Source organism: Tympanuchus pallidicinctus, unplaced genomic scaffold (assembly GCF_026119805.1).
Source record: "Tympanuchus pallidicinctus isolate F22 unplaced genomic scaffold, pur_lepc_1.0 scaffold19, whole genome shotgun sequence".
NCBI lineage: Eukaryota > Metazoa > Chordata > Aves > Galliformes > Phasianidae > Tympanuchus > Tympanuchus pallidicinctus.
Genome location: NW_026294710.1, coordinates 13,472,602 through 13,486,779, shown reverse-complemented (window position 1 = coordinate 13,486,779; position 14,178 = coordinate 13,472,602). Strand labels below are relative to the sequence as shown.

The window sequence follows — 14,178 nt, the reverse complement described above, 5'->3', positions numbered from 1 at the left end:
CCACCTGTCAGTCCTACTGAGGTATGGGAACTCACCTGAACTCAGATGTGGGAGGAAGGTAGGATGGTTCCTGTCTCTACATGTAACTGGTAGTTTCAGACAAAATTCCATGTCTTGCATGGAAATAGCCCTTGAGCTTCTCTGTTTCCTCCCCACGCCAAGAAGAATGAGTTGAAATGTGTGAAGTATTTAGGGACTGAGTGGAACAGCAGCACATTGTCCTGAGACTGGGAAGCTACGGTCCATTTCCAGCTGTACCACTGATCTGTTGTGATTTTGACCTGGAAACATCTGTAGAGGAAGTGCCTTGACCAAGCTGTGCTGAAACATCCCAAACAATTCTGTCTGGGCAAAAAAATGAGGGCCTGTACCATGGCTCTCATAGCAGTGAGGTGCTTTCTCATGATGAAGCTCACCATGGAGCTATGGAAGGGTTACTGGAGGACTGTTGGCTTGAGTGGCTTTGTATGAGCTCTAGAGCAGGCAGATAGCAGCCCAAAGGGGTCTGGATGCACAGCCCTTTCTATGTCATCCATGGCTGGCTGTGAGAAGGTCTGAGCTTACAGCATGAAACCCACCTAAATAATTGGTTCATTAGACTCCAAAGATGACCTGGTGCAGTCTGTCAGAGTTCAGTGATTTTTTTTTTAGTTTTTTTTTTTTATATAATGCTATGTGTAATTAATCACCCATTTTTTTTCAGGTCCTCCAGCATCTTAATATTTATATGCCAAACAGGAAATCTTCACTTGGAAGAGATGGAAACTTTCCTGTGATGTCTTGAACAAAAAAAGAATGGGGTTGTGTAGGTTAACTTAAGGGGCTGGAGGGGAATGAGATCTTAATCTGATCTATTGCTATCCTTTGAGTATCTGATGTGCTGCTGTGAGGATAACAAAATCAGATGGAGTGTGTGTGAGAGTGAGGAAGAATGTCTTGTTCTGTGGCTGTTCAGCTTCTTTGAAGTCATTGACTCATTGCAATTTGTTTTTCCTGTTTAGTTGCTTTGTTGCTGTGGTGACTGGCTTGGTGATGCTGTCTTAAATAAACAAGTGGAGGATATGTTCATTCACAACTGTGTCTGGAGATGGCTGTGAATAAGGCTGTACTCCCGCTCTGGTTGTGGTGTTTTCACCAAGGAATGCTGGGCTCTGGGTCTAGTTGAGCTGATGGTGGGCCTGTTGGGCTGAAAGCTTATCAGCTGTTCTGTAACTGGTGTCTTGGAGGTGGAAGGGTTTTGTGGGATGGACACAAGACTTCACAGTTCAGTGGTTCCAGTTACATCACAAATTGATGAGGCACTGGAATAGGCTGCCCAGGGAGGTGGTGGAGTCACCATCTCTGGAGGAGTTGGGGGGGAAAAAAAAGGTAGGTATGATACTGAGGTTTTAATGGACATGGTAGGGATGGGTTGATGATTGGAATAGATGATCTTAGTTGCTTTTCCAGCCTTTACAGTTCTGTGAATTTAGGGTCAGATGGGGCTGAGACTTGAGTGGGAAGTCTTAGCTGGGTGAAGCTGCTGCTTTTCTTTTTCATTTGGCATAGGGAGAGTGCTTATTGGCTCTTTTTCCCCTTATTGGCCATAAACTAATGATGCTGACTGGGTGTTGTGAGGCAAATGGAGGAGAGGGGAGGGACTTCTGACATCAGTCATCTAGAGAAAAAAAACTGAAAGCCCTCAGCTGTGCTGCTAAACTTGTGCCCATCTATAGCATAGAGTTAGACCCTGAGTGTGAAAGATTTGGTTGTGCTACTGATGCGGGGGATCACTGCTGACCAGAAACCCTTGGCTCCTAGCTGGTGCTGGAGTGACTGCACATCATCTTTGCTTAGATCTTGCTACTGCTGGGGCTAAAGACTGCAGGGCTGCTTTTGCTCAAAGCTGAGCTTTAAAGGAGTCAGATGGGGTTGAACAAACAATCTGTCAAGCTGTAAATAGAATCATAGAATACTACCCATGCAAACAGTTTGTCTGTCCAGCCTGCTGGCTGGCATTAGGTTGCAGCTCTTCTGCGGGGCTGTGCAGCCATAGCCTGAGTAAAATTTAGCCTTTTTCCTCTTCCAGATGATATGGCTGGAGGATGTCCCGTCAGGATGGTTCTGTCTGCATCGAGCGAATGCTCCGGGCCGGTGGCAGCCACTTAGCTCAGAACTGCCTCTTGATAGCTTCAAGTCTGAGGTTAGCAGCTGAAAGCATAGGTGTTCTGGAGGCAACGGGCAGCCTTGTGGTTGTGCAGCAAAGTGTTCTTATCAAGGGAGCTACTGGTGGGAGGTGTTGATGCTCTGTTCTGGCTTCTACAGTTCAGACTCTGCTGGGTAGAAATAAGAAGGTGCCAGGCTAGCTCAGCAATTCTGAGCCTGCTGACTGTGGCTAAAGCAACCCTGAGCTCTGCTTGTTTCCCTGTCTGAGCTTTAGAGATCACAAGCAGCTGGGGGCCTGGGAAAATGTCTCTTTGTTACAGCTGTTTGCAAATTGTGGCCTAGTTTTTGTGCATCTCCTCAGAGGCTGCAGCCTGGCCTTAATGTGAATGTTTGCGAATCCTGTCCCCTGGTGAACAGAGCTTTCAGCTGCCTGTTCCACTCCCAAGAGGGCTTGCGGGTACCAGAGCATCTGTGTTTGGATCCATATGTTCCTGACTGTCTTCGGAATGGTCAAGGTGACCTTAAGACCTCCCTGCTCTGCAAGATCTAACCCCATTGGCAGTAGATCCTTTTACGTGCGTGACCCCTCTAGCAGTCCCTTGCTAGGGGATAGTGCCTGTGGTATTAAGATGAGAGAACAAAATTCCAGCTGCCATCTGATTGAGGACTCTGATTCCATGAGCATCTGTCTGTTCTCCTCACCAGGTGCTGCTCTCTCCAGACATGGATTTTGACCAGTCTGAAAGTGACCAGGATATCTCAGGACTCCAGGGAACGAACCAGAAGATGAAGCAGCCCAGCTACCACGTGGTCATCTGACAGCACTGAGACAAGGGAGGTGGAGGAAGGAAGCAGTACTGTGATTCCTGAGCTGGCTGAGGAAGGATGCAGAATGCAGCTGATCCCTGGGGATCTGTGGAGCCCTGCCTCATGTACGCCTCTCCTTCTGCAGTTATCTCTTCGGGATGGTGTCTGTGCAGCCTGTATCTAAGCAGTATCTGCTTTATCTACCCAACCCTACCATAGGCACATTGCAGGCATGTTGAGGTTAGGGTAAGGATGTGTGCTTCCTCTGGCTGGCCAGCTGGGTGTAACTTTGTCAGGCTAGAGACTGAAATCAAAAAGTTCTCTTTTTATAGAAAAATCCTATACTGTCTGAACTGTAACACTTTTATATGCATAGATGCTCTACAGAACTGGTTTGTGATTATATATTTAAATGCGTTGAATTGGGAAGATTGTCTCACTGGATCTGATGGGTATGTTTTTTTTTTACTGTTTTATAAGGAATGCAATAAATATTTGACTTAAAACTGCTTCATATGTGAATTATTTTGCAGTGCCTTGTTTTGTGAGACACTAGCCCTGCCAAAAGGAAGGGGATGAGCTGTTGGGTCATCCCAGATCCTGGCATCCTCTGTTATAGGTTAGAAGTTCCTATTCTTTCTTGTTAACAGGCTCTGATAATCTACAAACAGCAAAAATGCAAAACATTCTGCAGCTCTAGGAGGAGAGAACAGCTGCTTAATGTGCTTGCAGACAGCTGTGCTGAAACTCAGAGTCCAACAGAACATGGTCTGGTTCGGGTCTGAGCAGGTAGGCCTAGGCAAGCTTCGCATACTGTAGAAGTCTCAAGAAGTGTTGGGCAGGAGTTGTTCTGATGTTTTTTTGGGTGGGGTTGGTTTTTTGTGGGTCTTCTCTCCCTTGTGTTTTCATAGAAAAATTGTTCCTTAATCGGGCGTGTAAATAAAGGGTTTGGATTTTCTGACTTTAGAGGGCTCTAGTCCTTTAAAAACAAAGCTGAGAGGATGTGCATTTCCTCGGGTAGCTGTTCTTTCCAACTTCAAAGCAGTTCAGAAGTGTTAGATGCAAATAAGTCTTGCATGCCTCTGAGTGAACTGGACATGCTTGGCTACACTTGCAGCTGTGTAGCCCTATGATGTATTTCTAGAAGTTAAGTCCCTTTTTGTTTGTTCTTTATTTAACGGTCAAAATCCTACTTGTGCTGGCATGCCAAATGGCCGTTGGAACAAATGACACACAGCTCTCTGAACAGCTCATTTATACTGCTTCATGACATCACTCGTTGCCAAACAAGCAGAAGTTGAGGAGTCCTCTGCTGGCGAGGGCTGAAGCAACCCCTGTGCTGCTAAGGATCTTGAGTAACAAGAGTTGAAAACAGCTTCCTGTTAGAGACTTGCCTAGGTGAAATGGTATCTCAGTTTTCTTCTTGCTGTAAGCTGTGTAGTGTGATACTATACAAAAGTACAGTCCTTATTCTAAAATGGAAGGTGAGTGATGTGATCTCAGTTGGGGAATAAACCTGGTGGTGCTCAGTGCTGGGTGAGGTGGTTCACAGTGGGCCATCATGATCACTAGGAAAAAACCTTCTTACTTTGAGGGGGACAGAGCCCCAGAACAGGCTGTCAAGAGAGGTGGGAGAGTCTCCTTCACTGGAGATACTGAAAGCAATCACTTCCATTGTGATTGCTCAGCCTTTGTATCTGAGCAGTTTGTGATCATAAACCACATCGATGCAAAGCAAAGTGCTCTGTGACACTCGTGAAGGTGAGAACAGATGTGTGCTTGTCATGCACTCAGCACAATGTTTTACCTGAGGCATCTCTGGCTATCAAAAAGGGGTATAAAGATGAAGCCTGGACAATCCTGAGGGAGGAAAAGCATTAACGCCCCTTTTTTAGCTATTGGAACAGGTTGCCCGGAGATGTGGTGGATGCACTGTCCTTGGAGATAGATGTTTAAGGTTAGTCTGGGTCAGGCTCTGGGCAATCTGATTGAGCTGTAGGTATCCCTGCTTATTGGAGGGGAGTTGGATTAAATGGCCTTTATGGAGGTCCCTTCCAACTCGTGGTTCTATGGAAGTTGAATCATGAAGGTTTTTAGTCCACAACCTGCTTTTGTCCAGTGATCTTGGACCAGCAAGAACATGAACTCTCTTAACTTCAGAGTGGTTCTTTCAGTCATCTGGTAGCATAAGTTTGTCCAGGAGCATGAAGCATACCTACCCTTAGCTTCAAAGTGCATTTCATCTTTGGTAAATGAGAACTTCATGGTAGCGTTCACTGTAAAATATTTATTGTGAAATGGATAACTGGAACCTTAAGGAGAACTTGAGTACATTGCTCCAGGTGCTTCACATGGTTGGGCAGCTGGACTTGATCATTATTCTTTTCAGACCCTGAAAGAAATATGTTTTCTTGGCTGGGGAGGAGGACCAATGGTGCACCTGAAGCATTAGCAATACATGTGTCTGTATATACACACCTATGTACAGGAGAGATGAGAGCTAACCAAATGGCTCCCACTAGCAATACACTTCAACAGCAAAATGTGGGGGGAGAGTGAAAATATTACTGTGAGGACTGCATGAGGACACCCACCATCTAGAAGTTTGCTGTCACTACCCTCATCCTGTGCTAGAGGAACGGGATGTTATTTTGCAATGGATGAGGTGATGTTCCTACTGTCTTCTTGGGTAGAGAAGTCAACCTCACGGACTCTCCTTTTATTCCTGTCTTGTGAGCATACTGTGAAGTCTCTTTAGTTATTGTGTGATCACAACTGCCAAAAGTCTTGCCTTTGCTTCTCCTTGCGGGAGAGCTGTTTTCCAAGATAGCCAGGCTCAAAGCAGTAGTTTGGAAAAAACATGGAGACAAAATCATGAGCCTTGGTAGACGTTTTGCACTGGCCAAGCTCTCTGGAAGGACCTTGCAGAGCACAGTTCTAGTCGGTTGCACTGCGCTGTTTCCCTCTCCCCATAGAATACAGTGTAAAAAAAGCAACCGTGCTCACTACCTGCTCTGCTGCTGCAGTGCTAACTCAATGATCAAGCAACTAGAAAACAACTCCACCCAACCCAACTCCAGCAGCTGGAGCTCTGACAGCAGCAGTATGACTTTGTTCTTAAATATGCAAAAAATTAGTCAAAATTGAACCTATTTCTGTATGCCTCTGGCAACTTCTTATTTTTCTGCTCACACATGGATATCATTTAGCTCTGGAGATGCTTCCATTAGCTACCCGCCTTCCTTTCTCTAGAAGAGGCAGAGCATGCTTGAGTTCAATTTGGCCACAAAGACTTGGACTTTGTGGTTGTCAGAGTCCTCTTTGGCCAAGTTCTCTACCAGCAAACTCCCCTGTGGCTGATGTATAGCATTATTCAGTGGTGCCTCATTTTAAAATAGACCACAGCTTTGCTGTTCGGGTTTGGAGGTTTCTTTGCAGAGCAGAACCACCTGCAGTGGGGGTGGCTGGCAAAACCTCCCCTAAGCTTCTGCTGCCAAATTCCTGCTGTGTACAAATTCCTGCAGGGCAAGGAAGGAGAAGCAGCCAGGGAAACTGGGATGAAATTTTTTGAAGATTTGGAATAAATAAATACTTCTCTGATTAGAAAAGCAGCTACAACTCTCCAGTCTAAAGTCAAAATTGAGACACTTCTTTGAAGGTTCACAAGCTATGGAGAGTGCATGTTCATTATCTTTTAGCAAATTTAAATCTCTGCAGAGCAGAAATGTTCTGCTCAAGGAAATGGGAGGTCTGCTGGAAGCTCACCATGGAACTTTGCTCCTCTCTGAGGGAGTAACGAATCAGGATGAAATCACGACATTTATAATGTCATTTAAATGGGACAGCTTGTGGAATGACTGCTGGCACCGATCCTGTTTCTGCAGAGGACCACAGGTGCTTTTATGTACTTTTATGTTTATGTGCATGCAGCCTGTACTCTAAGACAGCAATAAGCTCTATAAGGGTTTTCACCACTATATCAAGAGTCTGTAGTATTCAGGGCACAGCATGTTTAGTGGCAAATCCAGACCCTATCCCAGCAGCCAAGAAATCAATACCTTGTTGTGGCCTTTAAGTTTTTATTTCTTTCTTACCTTTTTGATGCTAATGGCTCTCTGCAGATGAATATCCACCCATCTCTCCTCTCTCTCTTCTCTTCCCAGGGACCATGGCTGGAGCATGTACTCCACGTCACTTCCTTGCAAAGTATTTTCACCCAAGGTTGCCTCCCTAGATAGGCACTGTGATGTATGATTCACGCCTTTCATGGGTGACTCACAGACCCTGGGGTTATTGCACAGATCCCTGAATGGATTTAAGGCAGGCAGCTCTCTGCATTTATAGGACTGCTAGCCCCTTTCTCCCTCCTGACCCACTAGGAGAACACCAATCACAACTTTAACTGTATCCTCAATCCTTTCCTCCCACCTCCTTGTCTTCAGGAATTTGATGAACCCTGTTCATCTAGCATGAATTAGAGACAGTGGATTTCCAAGGGCAACAAGACTTGGTTTCTTTGGCACCAAAAAGTATAGAAATATTCATAAATTGCCTATCTCTAGAGGCTTCAGAAGGGACCCGCTGTCACACATGCTGCTGCAATGCATTGCTATGATCAGTCTTAAAGGCTGTTTCTCGTCCCAGGGCTGGTCCCGGTGTCAAAAGGATGAGAAGCCAAATAGTCTTTATAGCTGCCATCAATCAGTTTGTCTGCGTTGTTTTTGGCAAACCAGCAGTCAACTTGCTGCTGGCCATTGTAGATCCTCCTTTGCTTCCACACAACAGGAACAAGCCGGCCCTTCACTTTCAGAGTGTTTGTAAGGTTTGGCTGTAATGCTTCGGTTTGGTTTTGGCCAACTTGCTGTTGATTTATGTTTAAAGATTCCCGAAGAAGTTTAACTTCATGGCTCAAGAACTGACCTGCAACACAATATAAAACACATCACTTTAATGGTTGCTTTGTATCTACGTATAAGTAATTTTTTAAATAGGTTATATTTTGAGGGTTCTCAGAGTGCAGAGTTGTTTACGGCTTCTCTGCAATAGCAGGATGAGTCTAGATCCTGAGATACTTTAATAAAACTTGTGAAGACAGAGATTAGAATAAGACCTTATTTCTTGTCCACTGACTGAGCTAAAAAGCTTCTTGATCTGCTAGTAGGTAGTGAGTTCCCCCCTGTAGGCCATGGTTACTAGAGGATGATAGCCCAAAGCCTATCAGCAAGTGGAAAGACTGTCTAGGCCTGTAACACCAAGTTTTCCTCTCTAAACCTCTTAATCTCTTTTAGGCAAATGCAAAGGGCCTGAATCCAAAACTCCAAACTTGAAGGATCGTCTCCTGCTCAGCCTGAGAATGCCTGAACGTCATGGAAACTGGCTTCAGCCTTAGTTCTGTATATGTATATATCCATAAACATCACTTCTTGTCATCCAAAAGAGCCTAACTGTTCAGACATTCTCTGAACCTTCCTAAAGCCCAGCTGCTCGCAGAATGTGAGGATGGTTCATATTAAAAAAATTGAAAGAAAAGGGTAACAAGAAATACCAATGTTTCTTAATCTCAATCAGGCTCAAATGTAAACAACTCATTCCTACAAAGACAGACCTTCAGAAGACAGAAGACAGAAGACAGACCTGTATGGAAGTACAGAATTTGAAGGCTGTAAGCCAATGATCTCTGGCAATGCACTAGCTCTGTGACCAGAAGTCTCTTTTGGGATCTGCAAGACCTCAGCTGACTCTCCTTTCTTCTTAGAGAGGGTCAGACCCAATTCTGTTACATCCTGAGAGCACGTAGCTGCTGATCTATTCTAATTTAGGACTGTTATTGGAGAACATTTTATTGATGCCTTATTAGGGGTTCTTGTGAAATATTTGCATTCTCTCTCTGTATTATTTATCTTTGTGAGCTTCTAGTATGTGCATTCAAATGACAGCTGCATTAAACAATCATTAAAATAGTGGTAATGGGTAACACAGGCACAGACATAGCTCGGATAGTGAGAGAGAGCTCATACAAAGCAAGATGGGAGAGGAGTTGGGAATGCTGGCAACAGAAGTCATTTACAAAAGGAAGTAGAAGTTACACCTGGTAACTTCACCTCCACGTACCCTTTCATCATCTCCTGTCTCTGTCCTTCAAAACTGTTTGGAAGGATAATTTTTCTATGGTTTACAGCTCCAAACCTGAGAACCTGTTACTTACCCAGTAACCCGTGGGAGTCAGAAGAGAGACCTTTACTGTTGGAGATGTAGAACCCCAGGTGATCCTTCTGATACGGGGCTGGCTTCTTGTAGCGGTGGATGAGGATGACAAAGCTGATTGTGTCTCGAATTGTCACAGTGACGTTGGAATTGGCAGAGATGGACACCTCTAGGCTGCTGCTCCTCACAACAGCATTCCGGTCACAGGACAGAATAAGTCGTTCTCCATCATCCAGGATAATTCTGGTGGGTGTGATCTCCAGGTAAGATCTCTCTGGCTTATTGCTGAGGATAGTGATTGTGTTGAAGTAAGTCCGATGTTTCTTGTGACCATTGGGTGGTGCAGGAGCTCCAATTAATTGTCCATTCACAGTTACACCTTGCAGGAATAGAACCAGTAAGTGAAGACTGGAACCAAGAACAGGTCTATTGTCTCAAAGATATGAGCTTTGCAACCAACTACATGCAGATTTACCACCTCATGCTTGAATTATTTTACTAATCAGTATTCAAAACAGTTCTACCAGTGTGTTACAAACTGATAAACTTACGTAGAGTATCTAATTTTATCCAAGCTAGGAAATACTGGCTTGCTCTGGAGGCAAGTGGCTTTAGCCTCTTTAGTCCTGACCATGTGTACATAATACCCAGGATAGAATCAGTTGCTTCTTGGCACAGCCACTTCCTAAGCTCTATCCAACATCAGGACAATTTATAATCAGTACACTTACATGGGGTTTTTTGGGCTATATAAGAGAAATATTTACCTTGCTGACTACTATAACTCCACCAGCCATGGTATGATTTAACTAAACTATTTATTTGTTGCTAAGATTTGGGCAAACATAGGGCAAACACAGATCCTAGAGAAGTAAGGCAAGCTGCTGGCAGGCCTGTTTTTCCTCAAATCACCAGCTGGCATACAGACTGAACTTCTTCCAGGAACAGAACCTGAAAGTATCCAAAAGTTGCTGCACCAGAGGATCTCATGGCAGTTCACATTTTGAGACCGTGTTCCTCATTACTTGACTCTTAAGAAGAGATGTAACCTGGCTAGCTGCAAAGTAATGTCTACTACCTCAGCCACAACTTTAAAGATGAAGTAAGACCCATAGAGGAAATAGCCTGAACCACAACAGTGTGATGTGCTAAACCTTTTCAGGTGTCAGCGTAAGAAATCCAGGCTCACTTTGTGTGGCTGCAGAGGAATACCCTGACCCTGCATTCTGATTGAATTATTTTCAGTTTTACCAGCAGTGTCCTTTCAGCTTCCCTCACATTTGACCCAAAAGAAACACTTTCAAGTGCAGATCCCACTGAGCCAACTGAAGCCTTAAGGGCCACAGCAAGATTCCCAATAACTTTAATTACCTTTGTGACTTCCTGCCTGTAAAAAGTGGCTTATTTCCCACAGGTCTTTGCACAGCTACTATACAGAATTGTGAAATCATTGAAAGGGACCATTAAAGATCCAACTCACTCTCAGGGGACAGTAAGGGAGGAAGCTTGTGGCAAATCCAATCTAGACCCAAGACATCAACACACAAGTGAAATTTCTCTACCCCTCACCATTCATAAGGGATTTTATAGTTTCCATCTTCATAGACTTAACAGGCCAGTTTTACAGTCTGCTTTCCTTAAACTCATTCTGCATTTCAGCCATGGAATCGCACAAGTAGCAACACATATATAGTCACTGAAAGAAATGCAGGGAATCACTGCCAGGATCTGGATTTTATTTACCAAGGCAGGCATGAATGCATGTGAAACATGGAGAGTTGACCACAGAAAATAATTCTTGTGACTTTAATAATAATTGTTGCAGTTGTTTATCTTCTTTGTAAAACAAGTGTCTGAGTTATCTCCGGTTTTGACACCCCCTGCCTCCCACCATTTTCCTGCTTAGGACATAATCTGCTTATTAGTTGCCCTGCTTAGAATTCCAGATCAGATCAGACCACAGTTTGGGCCTCTGGTTACCAGACTGGCTCATGCTAAATAGATCCTGAATTGTGGGGGTTTTCTCAAGGCTATCATGACTTCAGTGAAAAAGCCTCACTGCTTGGTTAACGCGTTTGAATACTCTGTCCTGGAGCAATCAATCAGTGCTGTAAGTAGAGTGAAGTTCGAATATACAAGGAATCTTGATGAATCTGTGCTGCTAAATCTCTCACTTGCATGTTGTGACCTTGCAACTAGAGCGCTAGTGAAGCTGTGCTACCAAAGAAATGCATCACCTCCGAACCAAATAGGTGAATCCCCTGTGGGATCTCTCAGCGTGGCTGTTTACTCAGCTGTGCCTCTTCTGCTTGTTCTAGTTCTGCTCAAGTACAACTCCCAGCCCATACTGGGCTCTCGTCAGCAGGCCCTGAGCTCTCCAGTCCAGCTGGAATGAAGCGGCACACACACTTGAAAGGCACACTCAGCCTTTGTACGTGATTGCCACTCCCTTGCTTCTAGTCAATGAAGATCTTAACTTCCCTAACTGCTCACCAGATTCCTTATGGTCAGAGACCAGTCGAAGAATGTCTCCTGGTTCTCCATCAATATTGAAGCAGACAGAGAACTTGCTGGAGGGAAAATCGATGACAAAGTGAGGGTCTCCATCCGCTGGGAAGACATGGAATGGAGACAGATGTGAGAGACATACACAAAATTCCAGAGTTTAAGAATATAACAAAATTGCTTTTCAAAGAGTATTTTTCACTGTTTTTTCTTTTTTTTTTTCCTAGGGCCTGATTGTTTATTGTTTTTAGACATTTTGCCAGGAAGCACCAAGCTTTGCTTTGTTTTTCACAAAGATTGTTTTGTTTTTCTCACAGAAGGCATTGTGTTTTCAATGAAAAATTGAAACCCAAAGTAGCCCAGGAGAAAATTTGGGTGTTTTCTGCCTGAAATACTATTTCATATGGGATTTACCATGCAAGTGTCTAATATTCCTGTTTTTCATAGTCTGTTCATGGGCAACATCCCTGACAGCATATATAAACATATCTTCTAACCAAAGATCGCTGCGTGGGCACATGTCCCACTGAACCTTCCTGGCCAAGATCATATTGGAGGTATTGATAACAGATTTTAAACAATCTCATGACCATATTTTTTTTTTAAATTCCTTTACAGGCCATGAAGTACCAAATAGGTGTGGTTGCAAGACAAGTCAAAACCTTACTTAATAAGGTAAATTTGATCTTTTCCAGTGAAATTCAAGTCTAAATTATTGATCTGGGCTTATTCTTCAGCATTTAATTATGACAAGAATGTTAAGTAGAGCTACAGAAGCAACAGGAAAATAGGAGAACACTATAGAATTTTCTTGTTTTTAATTCTCCAACAACATTGTTATGTTTCAACAGTATTAGGTTGCAAATATCTAACATTTTTTGACCAGTTATTACAGAATGAGAACACTCTTCCCGTTCACTAATTTACAGTATTTGCAATCACAAGGATCAAGTACTGTAGATGAACTACCTTGCTGTGTTTCCCAACTCTCATCCTCATTTCTTATGCCCTTTGTTTTTTGTTTTTGTTTTCATTTTCCTCTCTACTCTGCAGTATAGTAAATTGGGTTTTGGCTGATTTTATTGGAATGGTTACACCATGGTGGCATGCAATTGAACTCCCTATGCATCAGCTGCTGTTATTGTGCATTACAAAGATCAGGAAAATTGGCACTAACCTGAAGTTTTGGAGATTTTCATTCTTTGCTTGTCTTGATGTCTGCGTATACCTAACAGCGAGGAGAGAAGGCTGTTACTGAGCAGCAGAAAAAGCCACAGTATACTAATGCTCCCAAACATTTACTCAAAGAAATTATGGAACATATTCCTGTAGCTACTTCAAGCTTCATTCAGAACACCAGATTTTCTTTTGTAGCTTCTAAAAAGCAGTATGTGCTTTCATGAGGTGAGTTGTGTCTATAAAGTCTTGCTCAATGTTGTCCAGCACATAATTAACAAAATCTATATGAAAACTCCAGTTTTCTGTTTACCACTCTTCAGTTCATTGTCTCGATCATCCCTGTTACCAAAATCAGCCATGAGAGATTAACCACGTGAAAAAAAAACCTCTTACCAGCACATGATTATTTTCACCTCGTACCTGGTGGTGCCTTGTGTCCTTGCAAGCTCTGCAACTTTTCACCAATGCCATCAGTAGAAGGGCTGATAAGCTCCTCGTGAGGTGGTTCTGAATGGAGCCCAGCCTCTCTCATCTTCAGATAGGTGAAGGGAGTCACAAAATTGTAAGCCAGGGCCATTGACTTTGCTTTCTCTGTTAAATATTCTTTCTCCTGATTGTCATTACTCTTTAGCCGAGAGTTTAGCAGTTCCTTGATGGTGAGGTAACTCCATGCCCTCTCAATGTAATTTTGATCAGCTCTGCCATCTTCCAGACCAGGGACAGCTCTGATGTCATTTGTGCTTGGCAAGTCAATAGCCACGTCTGTTTTGAGGAGGATGTATTTCTTGGAGTTGCTAGCAGTCACCTCCACATGGAGGCTATCTGAGGTGCGGTTGATGAGTTTGCCAGCTATTATAATTTCAGAGCCATTGAAGTAGTTGGGGAAGAAGTTCTGAGTGACTTGCTCCACATTGTCTTCAGGGTAATCAATACGGATGTCAGAGAGGAGGGGTGTTCCTATCTCATCATAGAATCTGAAATAAAGATACATTTTTCACTGCAAGTACTGCATGCGACTGTATGCATACACTCTTGCACTTACAGTCAGACTAACACATCTCCCATTCTTTCAGGAACAGTTAGATCTACCAGACCCCAAATTTTACAGTCACCTGTGTCACTGGCCTCCCAGAGGCAGGGGAATCTGTAACTTTGGAGGCTTTCAAAACTTGATAGACAAGGCCTCAAGAAACCTCACCTAAATTTGAAATTAGTTCCTGAGCAGGAGCCTGGGTTACATTACTTCCACAGGTGCCTTTCAGCCAAAATTATTCTCTACCCTTTTTTAGTTTTCAGTGTTGAGCAGACATCTAAGCAGGCTTACTGCATTTTGTTCAG

At 43.6% G+C, this 14,178-nt stretch overlaps 2 protein-coding genes across 4 annotated transcripts in view; one reads left to right on the top strand and one right to left on the bottom strand.

Annotated features, from left to right (window-relative positions):
* LOC128079621 (store-operated calcium entry regulator STIMATE-like) overlaps positions 1 to 3,886 on the top strand; it is a 31,959-nt gene extending 28,073 nt beyond the window's left edge. Inside the window, exons 8-10 of one of the 3 annotated variants that reach the window (XM_052680997.1) lie at positions 2,069 to 2,182; positions 2,507 to 2,660; positions 2,851 to 3,886. In XM_052680997.1, the coding sequence (XP_052536957.1) occupies positions 2,069 to 2,182; positions 2,507 to 2,660; positions 2,851 to 2,879 (297 nt within the window). In that variant the 3' untranslated portion in view covers positions 2,880 to 3,886. The remainder of the gene's footprint in view (positions 1 to 2,068; positions 2,183 to 2,506; positions 2,661 to 2,850) is intronic. The other 2 variants (XM_052680998.1, XM_052680999.1) reach the window with 2 other exon arrangements.
* A 1,333-nt stretch (positions 3,887 to 5,219) lies between these two features.
* Positions 5,220 to 14,178, bottom strand: part of ITIH5 (inter-alpha-trypsin inhibitor heavy chain 5) — a 48,471-nt gene continuing 39,512 nt past the window's right edge. The window contains exons 10-14 of the mRNA XM_052680967.1: positions 13,261 to 13,814; positions 12,839 to 12,889; positions 11,650 to 11,766; positions 9,158 to 9,535; positions 5,220 to 7,872 (exon numbers count right to left, since the gene is read on the bottom strand). Coding sequence (XP_052536927.1) covers positions 7,574 to 7,872; positions 9,158 to 9,535; positions 11,650 to 11,766; positions 12,839 to 12,889; positions 13,261 to 13,814 — 1,399 coding nt within the window. The 3' untranslated portion in view covers positions 5,220 to 7,573. The remainder of the gene's footprint in view (positions 7,873 to 9,157; positions 9,536 to 11,649; positions 11,767 to 12,838; positions 12,890 to 13,260; positions 13,815 to 14,178) is intronic.